General features: G+C 35.9%; 1 protein-coding gene and 1 long non-coding RNA gene across 4 annotated transcripts; both read left to right on the forward strand.

The window, feature by feature from the left end:
- Positions 1-2,379: 2,379 nt before the first annotated feature.
- LOC111379149 (enoyl-CoA hydratase 2, peroxisomal) lies at positions 2,380-4,492 on the forward strand. 3 transcript variants are annotated; one of them, XM_023002484.1, is made up of 8 exons: positions 2,381-2,500; positions 2,631-2,653; positions 2,726-2,834; positions 3,329-3,399; positions 3,539-3,611; positions 3,709-3,748; positions 4,089-4,161; positions 4,288-4,492. In XM_023002484.1, exons 1-8 carry the CDS (start codon positions 2,444-2,446, stop codon positions 4,475-4,477), a joined length of 636 nt encoding a protein of 211 aa, XP_022858252.1. In that variant the 5' UTR covers positions 2,381-2,443; the 3' UTR covers positions 4,478-4,492. The 3 variants fall into 3 exon arrangements, with proteins under 3 accessions (XP_022858251.1, XP_022858252.1, XP_022858253.1); XM_023002485.1 differs by having other exon boundaries at positions 2,729-2,834; XM_023002483.1 differs by lacking the exon at positions 2,631-2,653 and having other exon boundaries at positions 2,380-2,500; positions 2,682-2,834.
- Positions 4,493-21,102: 16,610 nt separating this feature from the next.
- On the forward strand, positions 21,103-22,053 carry LOC111379150. Its single transcript, XR_002700006.1, has 3 exons — positions 21,103-21,125; positions 21,222-21,395; positions 21,563-22,053. It is a non-coding gene; the product is annotated as an uncharacterized LOC111379150 (long non-coding RNA).
- Positions 22,054-24,472: the final 2,419 nt, after the last annotated feature.

Here is a 24,472-nt window from a genome sequence, read left to right on the forward strand (position 1 = left end):
TCTCTCTTTGCTGAATTATTCATAAATTTGATTATTAAAATTACACGAAGAGAAAGATAGCGAGCTCAAAATAATTAAGAGAGATGTTGTAGAGTTTTAATTCGATTTTCTCTAGTAAAAACGACATTACAGTAGAGTAACAGATTTAAATAAAATTGATGTCAATTTGATTAAATTGATTTTAAACTGAACATTAGAAATACAAAAATCATATTTTGTGGTTTGAACTAAATTAACTAGTTAACAAATTTATTTAGAAAAAATAAAATAATTTTGCTTATTTAAAATAAATAAATTAAAAAATTTAAGGAGATTCGGTTCTTATTCGGTTCTTCGGATCTTGGCCTAGAACCAGAATCAAACCGTGCCCGTCGGTTCTTGATTCAAATACCCATTTGGGTATTTAATTTGAGAAGAACCATCGGGTTCGGTTCAGTTCCGTTTGGGTTCGGTTCGATCGGTTCGGTTTGAGAGTTTTGTCCAGCCCTAAACAAGTGTGTGAATGGACGATGTATTTTTTATGTATATAAAAATGCATATGATGTAATTGTAATTCTCAGCATGTGAAAGTGTGATGACGGTGAGCCCCCTTTTTCAAAAAAATAGATTTTATAGAAAGTGTGGCTATAAAGTAATTAAAATTTTTGGGTTTACGTATAAAATTATTTTATTGAAAAAGAATATCTAGTTGGAAATGAGTTTGGAGAAAATTAGTTTCAAAGAATGGGCTCAATATGTTTTGACAATGTTTTTTTTTTTTTAGCGATTCAAGTCTTTATCAGGGTCATTAATTCATGTGTACAAAAAGATAGTGTTCATTTTACACTACACGAATTTCTTTCAAGTCGCTTAGAATTAAACTCAAGGCCACTGTTTTACTATAGATATTTGTCAAATTATGGTATTAATTGAGCATTATATATATATATATATTTGTGTTCTCCATGATTCGAATTTAATACAATTTCCTTTTGAGAGCAATTGATATCAGAATTTAACTTTAATATTTCAAAAGGTAAATGTGTCAAGTATGAAAGATTCAACTTGAGTAGGGCTGGACAAAACTCTCGAATAGAACTCGAACCCGAACTGAATCGAGCCGAACCCGACGGTTCTTCTCAAATTAAACGCTCGAACAAATATTTGAATTAAGAACCGACGGTACGGTTCAATTTTGGTTCTAGGTCAAGACCCAAAAAACAGAATAAGAATCGAATTTCTTTAATTTTTTAATTTATTTATTTTAAATAAGCAAAATTATTTTATTTTTACTAAATAAATTTGTTAATTAGTTAATTTAGTTCAAACTAAAAAATATGATTTTTCTATTTCTAATTTTCAGTTCAAAATCAACTTAATCAAATTGACCTCAATTTTATTCAAATCTGTTACTCTATTATAATGTCATTTCTACTGGATAAAATAGAATTAAAGCTCTACAACATCACTCTTAATTATTTTGAGCACGATATCTTTCTCTTCCTGTAATTTTAATAATCAAATTTATGAAAAATTCAGCAAAAAGAGACGTAAAAGATACATAAGATTGGACTACGTTATTTTCTAAGAGCTAATATTGAACATATTATTAATTAAATTAATATAACTTTGTATTTATTAAAAAATTTAATTATAATACGGGACCGAATGGGACCGAACTTAATTGAATGGAACCGAACCCGAACGATTCCATAATTAAATTTGAATCCATGGTTTCACTTACTAAATACCCGAAAATTTCCGATCAACCAGACCATACCCAACCCTAAACTTGAGCCTTTCATAAAGCATAATCTTGAATTCAGACTTCTAAATTGAATAATATGAATGTTAATTTGAATCATGTGGAACATCAAAAAAATTAATGAGTAAGATTAATATATACTTTAGAAAAGTGAATAGTACATATGAATTTTCGACTTGTGCACGTGTTCGAATGTTCTTATAGAATGTGTAAATGTAAATGTAAATTGTAATAAGTAAATTGTAAATTGCGTAGATAAAAATATGTCACATTGGCCAAGAACCAAGCATGGTGTATTGAGCTTTGACAAAACTACTAACAAACAAATTGGCTGTGAAGGCAGTGGAGAGGGCTCTTTTGGGAAAAGAACTAAAAGTCATGTAGGAACCTGAAAGTCAATAAGGGTACAACCCGCGATTAACTTTCTCAAGCTAATGAGGGGTCGAAGGCTTAAGGTCCAGGATTTAATCTGGCGAAGCTCGAACACCTGGGTATCAAAAAAAAAAAAAAAAAAAATTGGCTGTGAATATGAAAATTGACACTCAACGCTATTATGGATCCCCTATGTACCAAATTTTTTGGTTAAAGTGAAAGATTGGCCCTTTGACTTGGCCAAACTAAAAATTACCCCTTAATTTTGTTCGTTGCTATAGATTTATATTGAATTCTCTGTTTTGTTCCGAGCTCTTAATATCCTCCATGGCTGATAAATCAGAGTTTGATCCCCAGCTTATCATCTCTCACAAATTCCCAGAGGTGATTTCTATTTTTCTTTTCTTAATCCTCTCTTTAAATCCTCATTCAAATTTGTTTTCGCCATCGAATTTGATTTGTTATTTCTTTTTGTGTAATCTTGGCTTTTTTGCCGGGGAATCATACTTACCAGATCACTTATAGTTATACTGAAAGGTAGAGTACTTCAATTTATTTTGTTTAGCATAAGCACGAAGGAAAGTCAAAATTAATGGTTTTCTTTAAAAGTAGAGATACTGCACTCTATGCCCTTGGTGTTGGAGCATGTGCAGACGATGCCGTGAATGATAAGGAGCTTAAATATGTTTACCATCATGATGGCCAGCAATCCATCCAGGTAAACTATTATAATTTGGTTCGTGGAAATGAATGAAGCCATAAGCCATTCATGGACAAAAGCCTAGACTTCTCTGGGTTCATTGAGTTTGGTTCATTCTTGATTTCACACCTGTTTATGCTTTTTATTTTTATATATTTTATATTAAAGATTATTGATGTAGATGACAGTCAATTTTAACCAATAAAAGTGAGTGGTGGAGTTGAGAACTTGGCTTGGGTGAATGATTAAACCTGTTGTGCTCTGGTCAATTGTTCACCATCCCAATACAGGTGGAAAAAAAAAAGAAAAAAAGAAGAAGAAGTTGGAACTAAAGACATCCAGCACGAAGTTAGATAAGATAACTGGATTTAGACCATGGCGCAGTTAGTCATTGAGAGTTGACAACGGGAGTCATGTTTTATATTATTTTAGATGCTTGAGGTTTGGCAGATATCTATATTTGGTTATTGTGATACGAAATATTTTTAACTTTTGTATTTATATTTTAACAGGTTTTGCCAACATTTACTGCTTTATTTTCTCTTGATTTTACTTCACAACTTGCACAGCTACCAGGATTTCAGTAAGTATTTCTATTTTTGTGTAAGCTTTAGCATGTTGAACGCGTGAATGCTCTGTTTCTTGGATATATGCTTCTGATAAATCATCTTGCCTCACAAAATACAAGGTAATTAACTTCTAACACCATTTTCCTTCTCCAGATATGATCCGCATCTTCTGTTGCATGGACAACAGTATGTTGAAATTTACAAGCCCCTTCCTTCTAGTGGTTGTGTAAGGTTCTTGAGCCTTTAAGTATTATCTATAATTCTACGTATCTTCATTTATTTGTTTGTTTTTCCACTTTTTCATTTTAATTTTGTCGGTGCAGATACTAAATAAGGCAACTGTTGCTGGATTACACGACAAAGGTCTGCTTCAAAGATTAACCTCGATAATCTCAATCTGGATATATGTTTATGAAGTCATGCTCTGAAATTAAGTTAGAACAAATATGGATAGGATAGTAAAGTATCTTGAGTGAAATAAAAAGTGAAGTGGAAGTAAACTGGACTTTGATGTTTGGTGGGAGTAAAGAAATTTCTTCCCATCTTGTGAGAAGCTAAATTTCCTGGTTTATTATGTTTAGGTAAATAACATAGTTTATAGAGCCTTTCTTTGTTGACTTTAGTGGGAAGCAATAGGTATTTTTTCTTCTGTATAAGCTAAGTTGAAGGGTTGACACATCATTCATTTCCTCTATTCCTGCAGTTAAGGCAGCTGTTCTTGAAATCGAAGTTGTAAGTTATGAGAAAGACACGGGTGAAATGCTATGTATGAACAGGTAACTTATTATTCACGTGACTATCAAGATTAGTTAGTTTACAGTTCTACTTCTACTTGGTTTACACTTCTACTTCTACTTTTCTTTTTCAGTACTTAATTTGGTAAAGATTTTATTACTTCACAGGATGACTGTTTTTTTGAGAGGTGCTGGTGGCTTCTCAAAATCATCCCAGCCATACTCCTATACTAGATATCTAGCTAATAGGACGTTGGAGTATAAAATCCCAAAAACTCAACCATTTTCAGTGTATGAACAACGTACACAACCATCACAGGTGCGTGAGTTTGTATTTATCGTGCTCAGATGTGAATAAAGAGAAGGAAAGTGGTGAGGGGGACACTATTGATAACGTATCTAGTGAAGATATTTGAATATTTTATATAGTGAATGTTGCCTTTATAATACTCATTCATGGTCCACGCATGATAAAAGTGGCAGGTGAGCCTGTGGAGGCCACGAATTTATGATTCAATTAATACCAAAACTTCAGAGATGTTTTTGAGGTTGTGCCACCGAATATGATTACAAAGTACTGATGACATTCAAGAGTGAATTTAGTCAAAATAAATAGTTGGTGGGCAGACTGGATTCAAACCTAGGTTTGAATGTACACAGAAATTCACTCTATTTTGACAACTTAGAATGTAGCATGTCATTGGAAATTAACATCTTATTCTGCATGCTACATCACTTTGAACGTTGATCTGAGGTTTCCTTGAACCTGGAATGTTTATTTCTTTAGAAGCCTTTAGATGGACCAAGGCATCCATAGAGACTTATTTCTGTCTTGTCAAAGTATATTCTTCTCCTTTATCCAATCCAAAAATGATTTCTCTTCCTTTTAGTATTTACTTAAATTACCAATGACGAATATTACTCTTTTCTTTTACTTCCTTTTCTTCTCAACTTCCTCACTTTTAACAGAAGTGGAAGTTGTTCGTCAAATTCCTACAAGCGTACGGGTTCGTTGTACAAGTAATAATCGTGATGAGAGAGTTATTGTCCCACGGGGAATAATGATTAATTCTAGTATATTTGATATATTAAAATTCGTGTTTATAACCGAAAGATGATTGATGAATAACTAACTAATTTTTTTTATAACTAAAACTTATGAAATCAATGAAAGTTGGTTTTTAAAAACAATCAAGTGTGTGAACATATTGGATTTTCAAGGCCATTGATCAATTCTTAGTTCTAATTCTCAACCAGTAATAATTATCTTAATTCATGCAATTGCGACGGTCGATAATTCCACTTTTATTTATTATTCTTTCTCAAGATATAATAAACCTATGTTTACCACGAGACGATCCTATTCCTAGTCCGAATTCATATGGCAAACATGCATTGACATTTAGGATTATCATATAAGATCGCATACGCCAGAAATATTATTCCTAACATTTATTGTCCGTATGTTTCATTAACAGTGTTCTACCTACCGCGAGTTTTCCAACACTACGAATAAGCAATTTATTGTCTTAATGGTGCGCAAACATTAAAATAATGTAAATAGGCATATTAATGGAATCATAACGCAAGAATTAACATAAAAACATAGGTCTCAAATTAAAACTAAGAATTAAACAATTTTGTCATCCATCCAATACATGAGAATATTTAGCCTAGCATATTTTTGGAATTAAACAAAGAAAAGTGGAAGGACATCACCGAGAAATTGCTGAAAATCGATTAATTTCCAAATTATTTGCACAATTGTTGAGGAATAATTGCACAAAAATTTGGCCAGCTTTTCTATGTTTTCTGCTTCAATTCCAGCGTGTGGTTGCTGTGTATATATATGTGTGTGTGTGTGTGTGTGTGTATATATATAAGCTGCCTTATGTAATGTATGATTAATCCCCACACGCAGCAGCCTTTTTATTGTGTCTCTCTCTCAATAATTTCTCAAGCTGCCACCTTATATTTTTTCCCAGAAACTCCAATTTTTCTTAGCTGCCAACAATTGTATGTTCTTCCCTAGGCTGCCAATATGCGTGACTCCTATAATTAAGCAGCAGGCAGCCTTTTTCTATGTATATAAAATCTCCAAATTCAGCAGCTATATTCCCTCCTTGCTTGACCCGTTTTCGTGTGTATATGTTTTCCCAATTGGCTGTCGTTTTTCTCCTTCGGTAGGTTCATCTCCCCCTTATAATTTCAAAAGGCAGTTGCTTTTATGTATTCTGCTGTTGCCACTGCCAACTTGTATTCTCACCGCCGTTTTTTCTGTCTATGTTTTTTTTTCTCCAAATTGATATATATGTATATACACACACACACACACACACACACACACACACACACACACACATATATATATATACATACACACACACACACACTACAGCCGCAGCCCTTATTCTATTGTATCTAATTAGAAGTCCAAATAATGGTGCAAATAAATTCCAATTCATGGTCCAATTGAGGCCCAATTATTATTTTTTCATCAAGTCCTCATTTATTCCACATGATGCAAGTTAATCATCGATACAATTTTATTTGTGCGGCCAATGTTCTCCTCGAAGTCAAACTTGTGGAATTTAATCACAAATTATAGATTTTGCTCAATTTTGTCTTTCTTCCTTTCCAATTGTTGTAAACGGGTTCGTCACTAAAAATAAAATAAACTCAAGTCAAATAGAAATTAATAAATTTGACGACGTAAAAGTTTAATAAATGTGGCCTAAATAAGTGCATAAATTACACTTATCAAACACCCCCAAACTTAAACCTTTGTTCGTTCTCGAACAAAACTATAACCTAAATAATAACAAACATACAGACATGCAAAAATAATTGGTTGGACCGTTTAGCCTTTTATCTCAGGATTTGAAATCAGGGCATTAAATCTACAAACTACTTCAAAGTGACAATACCAAACTAATATCCACTTTTCCAATGCAAAACTGACGTGTTAGTGTGAAAAACTAAGTTGACATTAATGAATTCACAAGTTGTTCCAGTTCCCAACCCTCTATGGTCAACTATATCATTTCACCTCTCGTAAGATTCACACACTCTCAAACTTATTCTTTTTCATTCTTTTTCCAGTGTGTGATTTAAGATAGAATTTTTATCACTATCCTCACCTCTCCAATTCAGGTGGACGTCACTAGTTGCAAGTTAAACATATCAATAAATAAGGATTATCAAATTATTTGATTGCTTCGACTGCCAAAATTCAATTAGGCTAATTATCGTTCATCGAAAGTTAAATTTCCTCGAACAAGTGTTGGGACTTACAAGGCATTTAGCCTTTTTTTTTTTTGCACTCCCCCTTAAGCTTTTTAGATGACCCATGTAGCAGGCTTTAAGCCAATGACTCCCAGGTTAAATGATTTTAGGGTACCAGTTTTAAGATACCCTTGCAGAATTAAATGCTTGAGTCATAAAGGCTCAAAGAGAAATTTTATATTTATAAATATATGCCTTGATAAGTGCAATGCCCCTTATCACAAACCTATTCAAGCAAATCGATCTCCAATTTAAAACTTTCATCCAATTTTATCCTGTTAATCTCAGACAATCCACACAAAATTTTTTCACACAAGGAATCCATATTCACATCCGTATTTTCCTACAATAGTAAAATCTTCCCAAATTGTGTTAAATTTGGTCTAAGAATAATTAATTAGTATAGTTTTGATAAAGCATTTATGTCCAACTAATTCAATCTATTGAGTGCATAAATCAACTCACTTCATCATAATGTCAAACTTAGTTATAGTGCATGTATAATATCAAATTTTGCAAATTCAAGCTTCAATTAGTCTAGCATGCTTCCTATCCATAGTTCATAAATCAACGTCAAATCTCAAATTTAATTATCATTGTCAGCCAAACTGTCCAATCCACACAAGCACACAATAAAAAAAATAATAAAAAAAATAAAATAAAAATTTAACGATTTTTTTTAATTAAACATACGAAAACAATGCACAAAAACATACGAAACTAAAAACACAAAGTGTTTCCCACCCCCAAACTTAAACCAGACATTGTCATCAATGTCTTAAATCATAATTAAGAATGTAAGAGGACAGGGAAGAAAAGGGCGAAGGTACTCCCTGAATTTTTCTATTGAACGTGGAAGATACTGTAGGTGACGGCTAGCCATTCTTTCTCATCATGCTTTCCCTTTGGTCGATGTTGGTTTAAGTGTTCACGATGTCATGATCTTGCCTATTGCAATCAAATCAAATATTAGAGATCAAATAGTCTAAAACATGCATTACTTAGCCCAAACACTTGAAATAACCAACATTATATTTAAGGCCTCCGTGAAAACATGATCGGATGATGATACTTTATAAATTTAAACGTGCCTAAATTTAATGCAAACTAATAATTGAAACAAATCTATATGCAATGCGATAAAGGAAGTAAAATAAATAAGGATTATAAATTGGGTTGCCTCCCAATAAGCACTTAATTTACAGTTTTTAGCTAGACTTTGTTATCCTGGCTACTCTGCATTGTCAAGTGGCACGGTTGTTTTCTCACTGGAGTAGTCACCTCCTTAATAAGCTTTCAACCGTTGTCCATTTACTTTGAACCTCCTTTGTTGATCTTGAGACTACTTCCACAACACCATTTGGAAACACAGCTACTAATGTGAAAGAACTGGACAACCTAAACTTTAGTTTTCCCGGAAAAAGCTTGAGGCGTGAATTAAACATCAATACCTGTTGACCAACCTAAACTCCTTCTCCCGTATATGCTTGTCGTGTCATCTCTTGGTCTTTTCCTTGTAAATTTTTGCATTCTCATATGAATCCAAACAAAACTCATCTAGCTCATGAAGTTATGGAACCTTATTTTCTTCTGCTGTCCTCATATTGAAATTGAGCAAGTGTGTCGCCCAGTATGCCTTATGCTCTAACTCAATGGGCAGATGACAGGCCTTTCCAAACACCAGTCGATATGGAGACATGCTGATTGGTGTCTTAAATGCTGTTCTATAAGCCTAAAGTGCGTCGTCCAATTTCGTAGCCCAATACTTACGTGATGTATTGACTGTAACTTCAAGAATTTTCTTTAACTCGCCATTGGAGATTTCCACTTGCCCACTAGTCCTAGGATGATATGGGGTCGAAACGCGGTGTTTTACTCCATACTTGGCTAGTAGTGACGCAAAAAGGCGGTTACAAAAGTGCTTTCCACCGTCACTAATAATTGTTCTTGGGGTGCCATACCTTGTGAAAATGTTTTTCTTCAGAAATTTAGTCACCACCCGATCGTCGTTAGTTGGCAAAGCCACTGCCTCAACCCATTTAGACACGTAATCTACTGCCACCAGTATGTACTGTTGCCCGTAGGATGGAGGAAAAGGTCCCATGAAGTCAATGCCCCGAACGTCAAATATTTCAACTTCCAAAATGTTATTTAAAGGCATCTTGTTCTTCCTTGAGATATTTTCAGTCCTTTAACACTTATCACAATGTTTCACTATATAACGTGTGTTCTTGAATAACGTTGGCCAATAAAAACCCGATTGTAGTACCTTTGTTGTTGTCTTGGTTGCTGCGAAGTGGCTCCAATATGATGCAGGGTGACATGATTCCAATACTTGATGCTGCTCAACCTCTGGCACACAACGGCATATGATTTGATCTGGACTCCTTCTGTAAAGGATTGGATCATCCCAAAAGTAGTGTTTTAGGTCACTGAAGAATTTCTTCTTTTGGTGACTCGAGTAGTCTGGTGGGATGACGGAGTGGGCCAAATAGTTGACGTAATCGGCATACCATGGTGTAGTGATAATCTGAAAAAGCATTTCATCAGGAAAAACTTCGTTGACCTCCACTGTAGGATTAGGCTCATATGATTCAAGGCGAGAGGTGATTTGCCATAACATTCTCACTCCCCTTTTATCTTTGATCTCCAAATCAAACTCTTGCAATAGGAGTATCCATCAAATAAGCTTTGGCTTTGCATCCTTCTTGCTCATTAGATATTTTAAGGCTGAATGATCCGTATAGACAAATTACTTTTGACCCAATCAAATATGATCTGAATTTGCAATGGCGAACACCACAGCTAAAAGCTCTTTCTCTGTAGTAGCATAATTCATTTGAGCCTCATCCAAAGTCTTATTGGCATAGTGGATAACATGAGAAATCTTCCCCTTCTGTTGACCCAACACTGCCCCCACTGCATGATCACTGGCATCACACATAAGTTCAAACGGATAATCCCAGTCTGGATGAGCCAATACTGGAGCAGAGACCAATTTTTCCTTTAAAGTGTTGAAAGCAGTCAAGCACTCTTCAGAAAAGTGAAATGGAGCCTCTTTTTCCGATAGATTACATAATGGCTTCGAGATTTTGGAAAAGTTTTTGATGAAGCGACGGTAGAACCCAGCATGACCCAAGAAACTTCTGACTCCCTTCACTGTTACCGGCGGTGGTAGTTTTTCGATGACTTGTATCTTAGCTCTATCAACCTCGATACCCTGTGCTGAAATTAAATGCCCTAACAAAATTCCTTCCCGAACCATGAAATGACCTTTTTTCCAATTTAGTACAAGGTTTGTGTCTTCACATCGCTGCAACATTTTTCCAAAATGTTCTAGGCATTCCTTAAATGATTTTCCAAATACTGAGAAATCATCCATAAATACTTCAATAATATTTCCCACCATGTCGGAGAAAATAGACATTATACAACGTTGAAAGGTGGCAGGGACGTTGTAAAGACCGAAGGGCATCCTCCTATAAGCAAAAGTGCCATAAGGACATGTAAAGGTCGTCTTCTCTTGATCATCCGGTGCTATAGGAATTTGGTTGTACCCCGAATAACCATCCAAGAAGCAATAGTAAGCATGTCCAGCAAGTCTCTCTAGCATCTGATCAATGAAAGGAAGGGAAAAGTGATCTTTCCTCACGGTGTTGTTGAGTTTGCGATAGTCAATACAAACTCTTCAACCCGTGACTGTACGTGTCAGGATGAGCTCATTGTTATCATTTGGAACCACCGTGATCCCTCCCTTTTTCGGTACGACCTGTACTGGACTCACCCAATGACTGTCTGATATAGGGTAGATGATCCCTGCATTCAGAAACTTTAATACCTCTTTTCTTACCACTTCCTGCATAGTCGGATTTAATCTACGTTGATGCTCAATTGAAGTTTTGTAATCATCTTCTATCAGTATCTTATGCATGCAAAGTGAAGGGCTGATCCCTTTTATATCCGATATCGTCCATCCTATTACTGTCTTATGCTCTCAAAGCACCCTCAGCAACTGATCCTCCTCCACTTTTGTAAGATTATTTGAGATAATTACTGGAAGTGAATTCTTTTTCCCCAAGTATGCATAGCGAAGATGAGTGGGCAGCTATTTGAGTTCAAGAGCTGGAGCTTGTTGTATAGATGGTAAAGGTGTTGTGGATTTTTCACCAAGTTCCAAACGTGGTTGCTTGAAGAATGGTAGTATGGTTGCCAAATAACGTGCACATTCTTTTACTTCCTCCTTTTTTGATGGTAAATCCTGCGAATGCACTAAATAAGTCTCAAGCGGATCTTGAGGGTGATCTAGTTTGAATGTCTCTGACACCGCTTCTTTTATTACATCAATCTGCATGCAAGAATTCCGTTCGCTCTGAAATCTGAAAGCTCTAAACACATTTATTGTCAGTTCTTCTTCATTTAACCTCAGTATCAACTGGCCCTTTTAAACATCTATCAGAGCCCTTCCCGTAGCAAAAAATGGGCGACCCAATATGAGGGGAACATCCCTATCTTCCTCCATATTCAGAATGATGAAGTCAGTTGGGAAGATAAACTTGTCGACCTTCAACAAAATATCTTCACAAATACCTCGAGGGTACTTGATTTACCTGTTAGCCAACTGCAGTGAAATTGTTGTCGGTTTTGCTTCCCCCAAACCTAGTTTCCTAAAAAGAGATAAAAGCATTAAATTAATGCTAGCTCCTAAATCACACAATGTCTTATCTATATACAAATTATCAATGTGACAAGGAATAGTAAAACTCCTTGGGTCTTTTAGTTTCGGTGGTAATTTGTGTTAGAGAATGGCGCTACACTCCTCAGTAAGCATGACTGTTTCATTGTCTTCCAACTTCCTCTTATTTGATAGAATATCATTCATGAACTTGGCGTAGTTGGGCATTTGAGCTAAAGCTTCAGCAAATGGTATGTTAATGTGTAGATTCTTGAACGCATTCAAAAATTTCTGGAATTGCTTGTCGAGCTTATGTTTTTGCAACCTCCGTGGAAATGGGATTGGAGGAACATATGTTTTGACAGGAGCAGTTACTTTCACCTGTGGACTATTTGATGACTCAACTTGATTTTCCTCTATGGCTTTGTTTGATTCATCGACTTGTTCCTCGCTCGTGGTAGGTACCTTTTCTATGATAGTTGTTAGCCGCTTTACATGTATTTCTGGTAACTGGACACCACTACGTGTAGTGATTGCTTTGACCTGCTCCTTAGGATTTGTCTCAGTATTGCTAGGCAATGTCCCTTGAGCTCTATCTGATAGTGCGGCTGCAATTTGTCCAACCAGTTGTTCCAAATTCTTAATCGAAGCTTGTTGGTTCTGAAAGTTGGTCTCAATTTTAGTATGTATTGAGCCAGCACATCTTCCAACGATGGCTTTCTCCCTTGCTGTTGTTGCTATTGGAACCCTGGTGGTTTATTCTGATTGTTTCCTCCCTGTTTTTGTCCTTGATTATTGGACCATGAAAAATTTCGTTGGTTCTTCCAACTCGGATTATATGTGTTGGAGAAAGGATTATTGTGCTGTCTCTGAAAGTTCTGCGTGTAGCTTACTTCTTCGGATTAATTAACATGTGTAGACGCCAAAGTGCAGCGTGTATTAGCATGATCCGCTCCACAGCCCTCGCAAACAGGTGGCGATTGGTGTACCATGTTGATTGACTTAGATAGATTGTCCATTTTCATTGTAAGAACTTCCATTTGCGAGGCCAGTGCTGTCACTACATTTACGTTGTGTAACCGTGATGTTTTCCTTGGACCTTCCCTATCAATTGGCCACATCGATTGGTTTTCAGCTATTTTTTCATACAGGTTATATGCCTCATCCACATCAAGTTTCATCACTGATCCTCCTGCTGAAGCATCTATCATATTTCTAAACTCTTGTTTTAGACCATATTTCCATTTGCGAGGCCAGTGCTGTCACTACATTTACGTTGTGTAACCGTGATGTTTTCCTTGGACCTTCCCTATCAATTGGCCACATCGATTGGTTTTCAGCTATTTTTTCATACAGGTTATATGCCTCATCCACATCAAGGTTCATCACTGATCCTCCTGCTGAAGCATCTATCATATTTCTAAACTCTTGTTTTAGACCATAGTAAAAAAGATATTGCTGAGCCTGCTTGGGAATGTCAAGACTGGGGCATTTTCTGAAAAAATTCTTGAACCTCTCCCATGCCTCATGAATAGCTATCTAAATCTTTTTGTTTGAAGGTGTGAACGTCATTCCTAATTTGGTAAACTCGAGAAGGTGGGAAGAATTTCATCGTGAATTTTTGAACCATATCGTTTCATAATTGAATGCTCCCTGGTGGTAAATAGAGGAACCATTCTCTAGCAGCACCTTTCAAGGTATGAGGAAATAATCGCATTTGGAATGCATCTGCTGATATCCATTCGTGATTGATCACTTCACATAACATGAGGAAAACAGAAATATGCTCATAAAGATTTTCCGTGGCTTTTCCAAAGAACCTGATGTCTTGGTGATTTTGAAACAAATTGATGATATCTGGTCAAAGGTGGAAATTAGGTTGCCCAAAGGGAAGATATACCACAACTGGTTGCATTGGTGCAGGAATTGGATTGACATAATCTCCAACTAAGATAGGAGCTCCGCTCTGGATGACTCTCTGTTGATTTGGCTGTGGTATTTGCTCTTGAAGCTGAACCTGATTCTGCTGTTGATTTTGATTATCAGCCATTCTCTTTGCTTGACGTTGTATTCTTCTACGATTTCTGAACGTCCTTTCGATTTCGTGGTCTATCGAAAAGAGATCTGGCTCGTCAGGATTTTGCATAAACTAAAGTCGTCCAAAAAGTGTAATGGTAGCCTAAAAACAACTAAAAATAAAAATAAAAACGAATCTAAAATATTTAATAACTAAAATTAACACCGTTATTCGCCGACAACGGCACTAAAAACTTGTTCGTCAAATTTCTGCAAGCGTATATGTTCGTTGTACAAGTAATAATCGTGATGAGAGAGTTATTGTCCCACAGGGAATAATGATTAATTCTAGTATATTTGATATATTTAAATTCGTGTTTATAACCGAAAGACGATTGATGAGTAACTAACTAATTTTTTTTTATTTTTTTTTTTATAACTAAAACTTATGAAATCAATAAAAATTGATTTTTAAAAACAATCAAGTGTGTGAACGTATTGGATTTTCGACGCTATTGATCAATTTTTAGTTCTAATTCTCTACCAGTAATAATTATCTTAATTCATGCAATTGTGATGATCGATAATTTCACTTTTATTTATTATTTTCCCAAAATATAATAAACCTATGTTTACCACGAGACGATCCTATTCCTAGTCTGAATTCATATGGCAAACATGCATTGACATTTAGGATTATCACATAAGATCGCACACGTCACAAATATTATTCCGAATATTTATTGCCCGTATGTTCTATCAACAGTGTTCTACGTACCGTGAATTTTTCAACACTACGAATAAGCAACTTATTGTCCTAATAGTGCGCAAACATTAAAACAATGTAAATAGGTATATTAATAGAATCATAACGTAAGAATTAATATAAAAACATAGGTCTCAAATTAAAATTAAGAATTAAACAATTATGTCATCCATCCAATACACGAGAATATTTAGCCTAGCATATTTTTGGAATTAAACAAAGAAAAGTGAAAGGACATCACCGAGAAATTGCCAAAAAGTGATTAATTTCCAAATTATTTGCACAATTGTTGAGGAATAATTGCACAAAAATTCGGCCAGCTTTTTTATGCTTTCTGCTTCAATTCCAGCGTGTGGTTGCTGTGTATATATATATATATATATATATATATATATATATATATATATATATAGTTGCTTCAATTTCAGCAGCTATATTCCTTCCTTGCTTGACCCGTTTTTGTGTGTATATTTTCCCAATTGTCTGCCTTTTTCTCCTTCAGTGGGTTCGTCTCCCCCCTATAATTTCACAAGGCAGTTGCTTTTATGTATTCTGCTGTTGCCGCTACCAACTTGTATTCTCACCGTCGTTTTTTCTGTCTATGTTTTGTCTCTCCAAATTGCCTATATATATACATACAAACACACTACAGCCGCAGCCCTTATTCTTATTAACTAAACTAGAAGGATTCAGATCTTGAAAGTGACGAAGGCTATGAATTGTAATTGGCCTAGATGGACTAGTTCTCAATGGTATTTTAGAGGATAAAGGACGGATGATTATTGGAGGAAAAGGATTATATTTTCTATTTATAAAAAGAAAGGAAATATTCAAGTTTGTAAAAAACTATAGAGGGATTAAGTTTATCGGTCATACTATGAAATTATTGAGGAGCCTAATTGATGTAGGACGAATTAAAAAAAGAAAGAATAAGCAAGAAGAGAAGGAGAAATCGGAGAGAATGGGATGAGAAATTCGAAGAATTAGTAGAAATCAGGGGAAAGGGGAGAAGGAGAAAGCCATAGGTAACAACCCAAGCATTCTATTCTTTAATTCATCGATTCATCCACCGTCTCAAATACGCAATAAAACAGAAATAAATAGCAAAACAAAAACCCTAGTAAATAGTAAATGGATATCCGCATCAACTCTCCCGGGATCGGAGAAAAACTCGACCCCGTCGAGTGGATAAATCAAAATGTTGCAACGAATATGATGCTAAAGGCTCCAAGTCATGCCACGGGGGACGATCTTTCTTGATGACCAAATACCAAAACTCCACAAATGATAATAAAGCTAGTTGTAGCTTATCCTCAAGAATATGATCCAACCAAGGAGGACGATCTTTCTTTGAAATCACATACCGATACTGAACTCCCAATAGTAAAAATTCATGACACTCATCTCCAAAATCCTCATCATTGGTTAACATAACATGTTAACTAAAATAATATCAATTTTATCTTTATGTGCTATGACGTGTTATTGGAGTGAAAATGGTAATATATTTAGGTTGGGGATCCACATAAGGAAGTAGAAAAGGATCATCAAGGAAATTAAAAAGGCCTTTGTAAGTAACTAAGTCTTCAGTATGTAAAGTAGAGTGGTGGCCAAAATGTGATGAAAAATCAATGACATGTGCATATGGACCAACATACTTTAAAACTTTAAAAGTACCAGCACTACCGGCTTGCAATATAACATAATTCTCAATATTAAATTCAAAATATCATTTATGCAAATTAGCTTGAGGTTTATATAATACATTGCTTGCGTCAATTTGCTTATTGATCTCAATATACAAGTCATGAAGATGATACACAAATGCTTCAGTTGACATCGACACACTAGCATGTGGGGACATGGGAATAAGGTCTAACGGTCGCCTAGACTTATAACTATGAACAACTTTAAATGGATTCAAATCTAGAGACCGATTTACATAATTGTTATACGCAATTTGAACAATTGGGGGAATCAAGTCCCAATTCCCAAGATTTTTCTGGACTAGAGATTTGAATAAATTGCTAGGACTTTGGTTAACAACTTCATTTTGACCATCAGCCTGGGGTTGGTCTGCAGTGGAGAATTTCGATTTAGTGCTAACCATAGGCAACTGGGTTCTTTCAAAGTAACTAGGGAAATCATGGGATACAGAATCTGGAGTCCCAAGAAGAGCCTGGATGCCACCTAAGGAGGTGCCCTCACTATCATCATCAAAATCTTCAAGTTTAGGGTCATATGCTAGATCTTCTAACGACTCTTCTATTACATTCTTTCGTTCTTCTATGACTAAGGCTCGAAGAGATGTGACCAAAGTCCTTACTGCTGATGCATAGCAGGTGAGAAGTCCTTGGAGTTTCAAAACTTATACCTTTATTTTTCAAAATTAGAGGAACATTAGACGGGGGAGGTCCTAGAAGGGACTTAACAGGAGGAAGTGGAGCCAATGAAATCGAAGGATGATTGTCATTACGCTTTCTACATGAAGAAGACGACCTTGGGCTATCACGACCTTTACACTTGTTTTTCCAAAGGGAAGGAACACTAGACTGGGAAGGCTCTATGATAGACTTATGATGAGATGACGCTAATGAGATGGGTGAACAACGGTGATCACGCTTTTCATATGCAATACTAATAATCAACTCATAATCTCGAGCTAAACAATAAGCTTGATTAAGAGTGGTGACACCCCGAAAGAAAAGCTCACGCCTCAAAATCATCTCTTAAACCTTGTGTAAATCTACTTAAAGTCAAGGTCTCATCCTCAATGACATGACATTTCATTCGAAATTCCTCAAATTGAGCAATATACTCAGTCACTAATTGATTTCCTTGTTTAAGGGCATTCCGTTGAGTAAAAATTTCAAAATTCTCATTCTCGCTCACAAACCTGATCCCTATATCTACGATCGTGTCTAAAGCATTTTTGATCACATGATGATGATGATGATAATGTCTATTATGGGACACTTTAGATTTATGGACGTCGGTTGAACGAGGGATTTGCTTAAAGTTGTTCAAATTAGTAGATAGAGCCTTACTTTCTTCAAGAATAGTAATCATCTGGGTTTGGATAGCCGCTATTTGTCAGGTGAGTGCATCAAATTGTAAGAGGTCCATGTTTAAAGTAGTAAAGTGACAGGACGACCACTATGCAATTATATGCAAAGCAGCACTACCTAAATGAAATGCAATAGAGAGATCAATATGCAACAAGGACCAACAATTTAAAACAGCAATTTGAAATTCTCTCTCTCTCTCTGAACAAATTTTGGGGTTACGGAATCCAACTATGCAAACTAATAGTGCTGAGGTGTGTAAATAATAAAGCAAGGGTCCAATTGACTTGTCAAAATTTCCAATCACGTAGGTAAATGGGGGTAACAATGGCAAGTTAATTCAGTGACTGATTCCAGGCAAGTGAAGTTTGAGGCCAAAGTTAGGAGAGCACAGTGACACAAAGACTCTAAATGATGCACTTTTAAAATAAAACAGCAGTATAAACTAACGAGAATTAGGAGATAGCGACTCCCTGTTGTCCAGTTGACTCAGGTGGCTGTAATGGGTCTTTGCAATCGGTGGAGGCAGTTGGCAAAGGAGACAATTAACTACTTGATTGATGAAGTCGGCTGATGTCTGCAATCTTCAAGAAAGTTGTTGAACAATTGAATCCATTTGAAGTTATTGAGCAATTAGGTCCTCAAGATTGGGCCGGTGGTGGGTCACCCGCGAAGAGGCTACAGTCGGCGAAACGCCAGTGGTGGTTAACCGGCAGAGACGCGGTGAGGGCTTGGCTCCTGAGGAATTGATGTGTGAATGTGTTTGGGAATGAATGGGTCTCTTTAATTGATGATGGGTGTGTGGGCTGCTGGCGAAATTGAAAAATGGCAGATGGAATTAAATTGTAACAAGATGAAGAGGTGTAGTGGATTGTTGCCTGTGTGAGGGGGATGACCTCATTTGTGAGATACTGGTGCTGGCAGTGGAGTTTTTTGGATCGTCGGTAACGAACGCCGGCAACTGATGGTTGACCGACGGTGGGTGTGGCAAGTGCTGGCTGGATGGGTTAGCCGGCGACGGGAGCCATGGCGGTATCAGGTGGGGGAGTACTGTGTCGCGAGGTTAGCGTTGTGGGGGATGAAGTTTGTATTCGGCCAAGTAATGGGCTACTTGAGTTGGGTTTGAATTATGGGCCTCCATTATGGGTTCGGGTATGGGTTGAATTATGGGCTTGAAGATGATTTATTGTTTCAGTTGGGCTACTTTGGAGTTTGGACTCGGAATTGATTGGGTTTGGGCCGGTTGTAAACTGGTTTTGTGAATTGGAGGGGTGGGCTAGGGTTTGAAACAACACATTTAATTCATGTGTCAGCAGCAAATCAAATTGAGACGGCAACATTTTTTTTTTTTTTTTTTTTTGTGGCCAGAAACTAAAGAGAATGCTAAACTGAAATTTTCGAGCGTAAATAGTACCTGTGAACAATGCGATGAATTTTTATTTTTTATTTTTTGTTGTTCCAACGGGAAGAAATTTTGGATAAGGAGAAAAATTACCTAAGTTCGACTCTGATACCAAATTTGATGCAGGACGAATTAAAAAAAGAAAGAATAAGCAAGAAGAGAGGGAGAAATCGGAGAGAATGGGATGAGAAAATTGGAGAAGAAGCAGAAATCAGGAGAAAGGGGAGAAAGAGGAAGTCATAGGCAACAACCCAAGCATTCTATTCTTTAATTCATCAATTCATCCACCATCTCAAATACACAACAAAACATAAATAAATAACAAAACAAAAAACTCTAGAGAAAAGGGCTTGGGCCAAACCAACTATATAAGCCCAATAACAGAAATATAAATAATAATCCAAATAAAATATAACTAATAGTCCAAATAGAAAATAAATAGTAAATGGATGTCTGCATCACTAATTCAACGTGTACAAGTGTTAATTCAATGGCCTCATAAGACGAGTTTTATTTTATGCTGATGAAATATGTTATTTTATTTTAAACCTATTTTAAATCAATTAATTGATGGCGAAGTAATACATAAAAGAAGCAAGATTTCAATATGATTTTTATTTATTTAGAAAAGCATATGATATGGTGATCCTGGAAAGTGTTATGGTGGGTGCTATAGAAATAAGGATTTTCTATAATATACACAATATCCATAAATTTATAAATGATGGAGCAGTTATGATCGTCTAATTTAGTAGTGTTGATAGTAGAGGTTTTCATATAATTAAATTTAGTATTAAGGTTTCTCTTCGCTTTAAACATAGATAAAATTTATGAGACAACTCGAAAATGTGGTCCCTTGGTATATTTTATTCATTCGTAGCATTATGTTTTTGTTTACTAGAGCAAGGAGATACGAATAGTAAGAACTTTGAAGGAACACTTCTGAAGTATTTATTTTAAGCCATGTTAACCTGATTAGAATTTCATTAGGTCTTTGGGTTTGATTATTATTGATTGAATAGAATGTAATGAGTAGGATTAAGGTGAATTAGATGAAACCTAGAAGTAGTAGTAATTTCATTTGATTACACGATAGCTGTCAAGTTAAAGTGCAATTTCTACAAATAATGATTATTAAACTAGGTAAGATTAAGAATACCAAGTATTGGGCAGTTAAACGACAAAATGTCTTTAAGATGAATGTGGGAGAAAAGGCATATATTAAGATAGATGTGTAAACATGTTAAAATAAATAAAATTAGAAATGGCTATATATATCAATTAATGGACATGACACCAATTGACAAATGTTGTTTTGGTTTAACTCTCAAGTGGGAACTGAAGGTTTGTTTAGATGGCAGGAGAAAATTAGGACAAATATGGTGGTGTAACGGTGTGATTCAGTTCTATGATGGGCATTAATAAATGCAATCAACTCCTTTATTTCTTAGTTTAATTGCAACTAAGTTTAACATCTCACTATTTTTGTCGAGTGACAATTACAAATAAGGGGCAACACTTGAGTGACCAAATATAATATATGTAGGCTCAATCAGTCCATAAGCACTCAGTGAGAGAAGAAGTGGTAGTCAGTTCTTCTAGAAGATGCTTTGTCTTCTCACAATATAGGAAAGTTTTCCACTGTCACGATTCAAATTACGTGGAATCTGATTGCTAAAATATGATTCCTAAACCTCTTTTCTACAGAACCAAATAGATGACAAAATGTATACAAAATTTCTGATTTGTATGTGAAATGCAATTATGTATTTTTGCCGGACATGGTAAACCTCTCATATGGTGAGTTACTTTTTCTCATCGTACAACCAGTTTCTGATTTTACAATTTTACTAGCGGAATATTGTCCTCTTATTTTGTTTAGCATGCTTTTTGTAGATTTTCTCGTCCGATATTACATGGGCTTTGCACACTCGGGTTTGCGGTCAGAGCTATCATCAAATGTGTCTGCAGAGGAGAACCAAATATGATCAAAGGCATTTCCGGTAGATTTCTGTTGCATGTCTATCCTGGTGAAACCTTGATAACTGAAATGTGGCTTGAAGGTTCAAGGTAGGTTAAGTTTTTTCTTTTTCCTTACTCGAATTCATGATACCTTGATAACTGAAATGTGGCTTGAAGGTTCAAGGTAGGTTAAGTTTTTTTTTTTTTTTTTTACCTTACTCGAATTCATGATACTTAATCTACGTTGGAGCTTACAAATGTAGTGAAATATGCAGGGTGTTGTATCAGGTGAAGGTTAAAGAACGAAACAGGGCCGTGCTTTCAGGCTTTGTGAATCTTGATCGCCTAAGTTCGTCTCTGTAATCTCCCACTTTCGAAGAAAAGAATTAAGCCCTCAATGTTTGCTCTGTTCCTGTACTCTTTCCATTTTCATGCAGGAATATTCGTGCAGGCAGGGGCGGATCCAGGGGTTCGCCAACTAGGGCGGCCGCCCTAGCTGGATCCGCCGGAAGCAATTTTTTTTGGGTTGATGATAGATAAAGTTTGAACTTATATAAGCTAACTCGAATGTGTTCTCTTGTGGGTTAGTTGGTTGGAAGGTTGCCAATTCATATTGAAGGTCTAGGGATCGAATACCTCCCCAACTAATTTATAGTGTAATATTTTTATTTCTACAATTTTTACCAAAATTCATGAAAATATGAGAGGAGGATTCGAACCTGGTTTCTCTTCTTAGCATTATGAGGAGATTAACCATTGAAGCACTTGTTGAATTTGAGCATGGAACTGAACAGAATAATATATGTCACGTTTTAGCAATTTTCATACAAATATAAATATTCGAACCTATTAATTTATAGATTAATTTGCAATTTCTAAAGAATAGTGCTCCCTCAGAAAATAGTGTAACTAAGGTAATAACGTGAAAATCTATATTAAAAGGTCCCATCATCGGAATAATGTGAAAAAAATTGATTTTTGTCAAGTTATTTTAATACAAATGTAAACATTGTGGCTCTTCTTTTGAATTATACAAAATTTGGCCACAATATTATTTGGTAAATACTTTTAATATTTACCAAATAATTGTTTTATTTAAATTTTAGGTCTTGTATCATTCCCCCCCCCCCTTTTTTTTTTTTCAAAATACATTTTTTCTTTCTTCTTTTTAATCACATTCTTCAATGAAATAATATTAACGCAAATTCAAACTTTTTCTTTATTTTTAACAACGCTTTATCCATTAAATCACTATTCCAAAATGCATTTTTTTTGCAAAAAAAGAGCATTAAATGGGCTCGTAATATTTTATTGTGGCAACGATAGACGGCTGCCCGTGCTAACTTAAAAGTCTGGATTTGCCACTGAGTGAAATTCTAGGTTCCTTCTAGTAGAGCTACCTTGTATGTAGTTAGGTCAATGATCTGAGCCTTGTATACTCCATTTTGGTGCTGATCTTTGTGATATTGAAAAGGGGAGGTGTTTATCTTCATTAACAGTTTTGATTTCATTATTTTTTCAAAGTAGAGAAAAGTTGTCATCAGAGTCCTCTCTCTAGACTGGAGAGGGAGCGATCAACTCTATCTAAGACATGAGATAACCTAGAAAAATTGGTGCAGTCTCCTTTTATTGCCTATATTTCCACCACAAATGGCTCCAACCAACTTAATTCGTTATTGCTAAACGTACCTGGGACACAATTGTAGAGCTGTTTAGGCAGTGCAATTCTGACAAATTTGTGCAAATTGGTTGTTGTCTTCTATGAGGATTATAGGGAGAGAGAAATTGGGTTCTGCACGGTGGAGGTGGAGCTGCTGATAGAATCTGTGTGTATTTTGCAGTCGAGGAATTTGGCTCACTATCACAAAATTCCATTATTTATCAATCCAAGAAAAAACATCTGCATGTTTAAATTGTCAAGCACACGGCACCCAGTAGCAGGAATTTGAGGATGTGAGAGAGAGAGAGATGTTAAGCATTGCATTGCTTCACTGCATGTTTAAATTGTCAAGCAAACGGTACCAAGTAGAGGGAATTTGAGGATGAGAGAGAGAGAGAGAGAGAGAGAGAGAGGGGTCAAAATTTTTATCTAACTATTATTTACTTATGAAGCTTATTAAATCAAATTCAAAAGCACAGGTGTTGGGTTTTTGATACTAAATAAATCCCAGGTTATGATGTTAACGTGGGTTAATATCATTTCATAGGCATAGGCCGATGAATAAAATAAGTCTAACAACCAAGTCCATGAGTTACACCTGACCCAATTGTATTTCCTTAGAGATGACTTGAATCTTGGTCCGTTTACCCCTTTAATGGCCCAACTTAAGGCCTAACCCTAGAGTATATATTTGGTTATAACCCTAACCACTTTCATATGATGTATTGTGTGATTTTGAGAGAAGAAAAAGAGAATCTCGGCTGCCCCCTTTGTGTGAGAAAAAAGGTCTCCAGAAGTGTCCAGAACGCTTGTATAACGTGTGCAATTGGTGGCTCCTTCATAGTATACCCTTGTGGTGTCTTCTCCTAGCCTTTGTGGTCACAAATCATCATCCTTTCTTATCCTACGTGGGTAAGATTGAATAGCAACCAAGATGAATCAATTGGTTGTGGTTTGGAGCCGATTGGACAGGTTGTTAGTTGAGAAAGATGCATTGGACTGAGTCTAGAAATCACCGATTTGAAGATCTTTCAAGAGAGCTTTCGCAACAATTAGTATTAGAGCTTTAAGGTGGTGGTTTTGGCTCATGAAACATACCCAAAATGTCCAAAAATCGCTACAGAAATCAGATCGAAGAAGTTGTCCAAAACTGTCAAAATTAGTCTCCGTTTTTTGCATTTTTTGATCAATCCAAAAGGAGTTTGGGGAAATGGAGACCACTGGTGTGATGTGCAGGTGGAGGCGAACCTTGCAGGGCAGTGCGTGTCAGTCTAAGGCGGCACGTGTGATGGCATGTGAGGCCCACGCACAGAGAAAAGAAGACGCCCGTGAGGGTGCGTGGAGTGTAATTTCAAGGAGGTCCCTTCAGGTAATTTGTTCCTCATATTATTTTTGATATTTTTCGTGTTGAAAGTTTTCTGTTTCAAGATATGCAGTAGAATCTGGACAACGTTGTTCTTCGGGCGTTCGGGACTCGATCGTGATTTTTTGGTTGCTGCAGTTTTCAGAGACTTTAGGACGAATA

The sequence above is a fragment of the Olea europaea genome, unplaced genomic scaffold (genome assembly GCF_002742605.1).
Source record: "Olea europaea var. sylvestris unplaced genomic scaffold, O_europaea_v1 scaffold1937, whole genome shotgun sequence".
NCBI classification, from domain to species: domain Eukaryota; kingdom Viridiplantae; phylum Streptophyta; class Magnoliopsida; order Lamiales; family Oleaceae; genus Olea; species Olea europaea.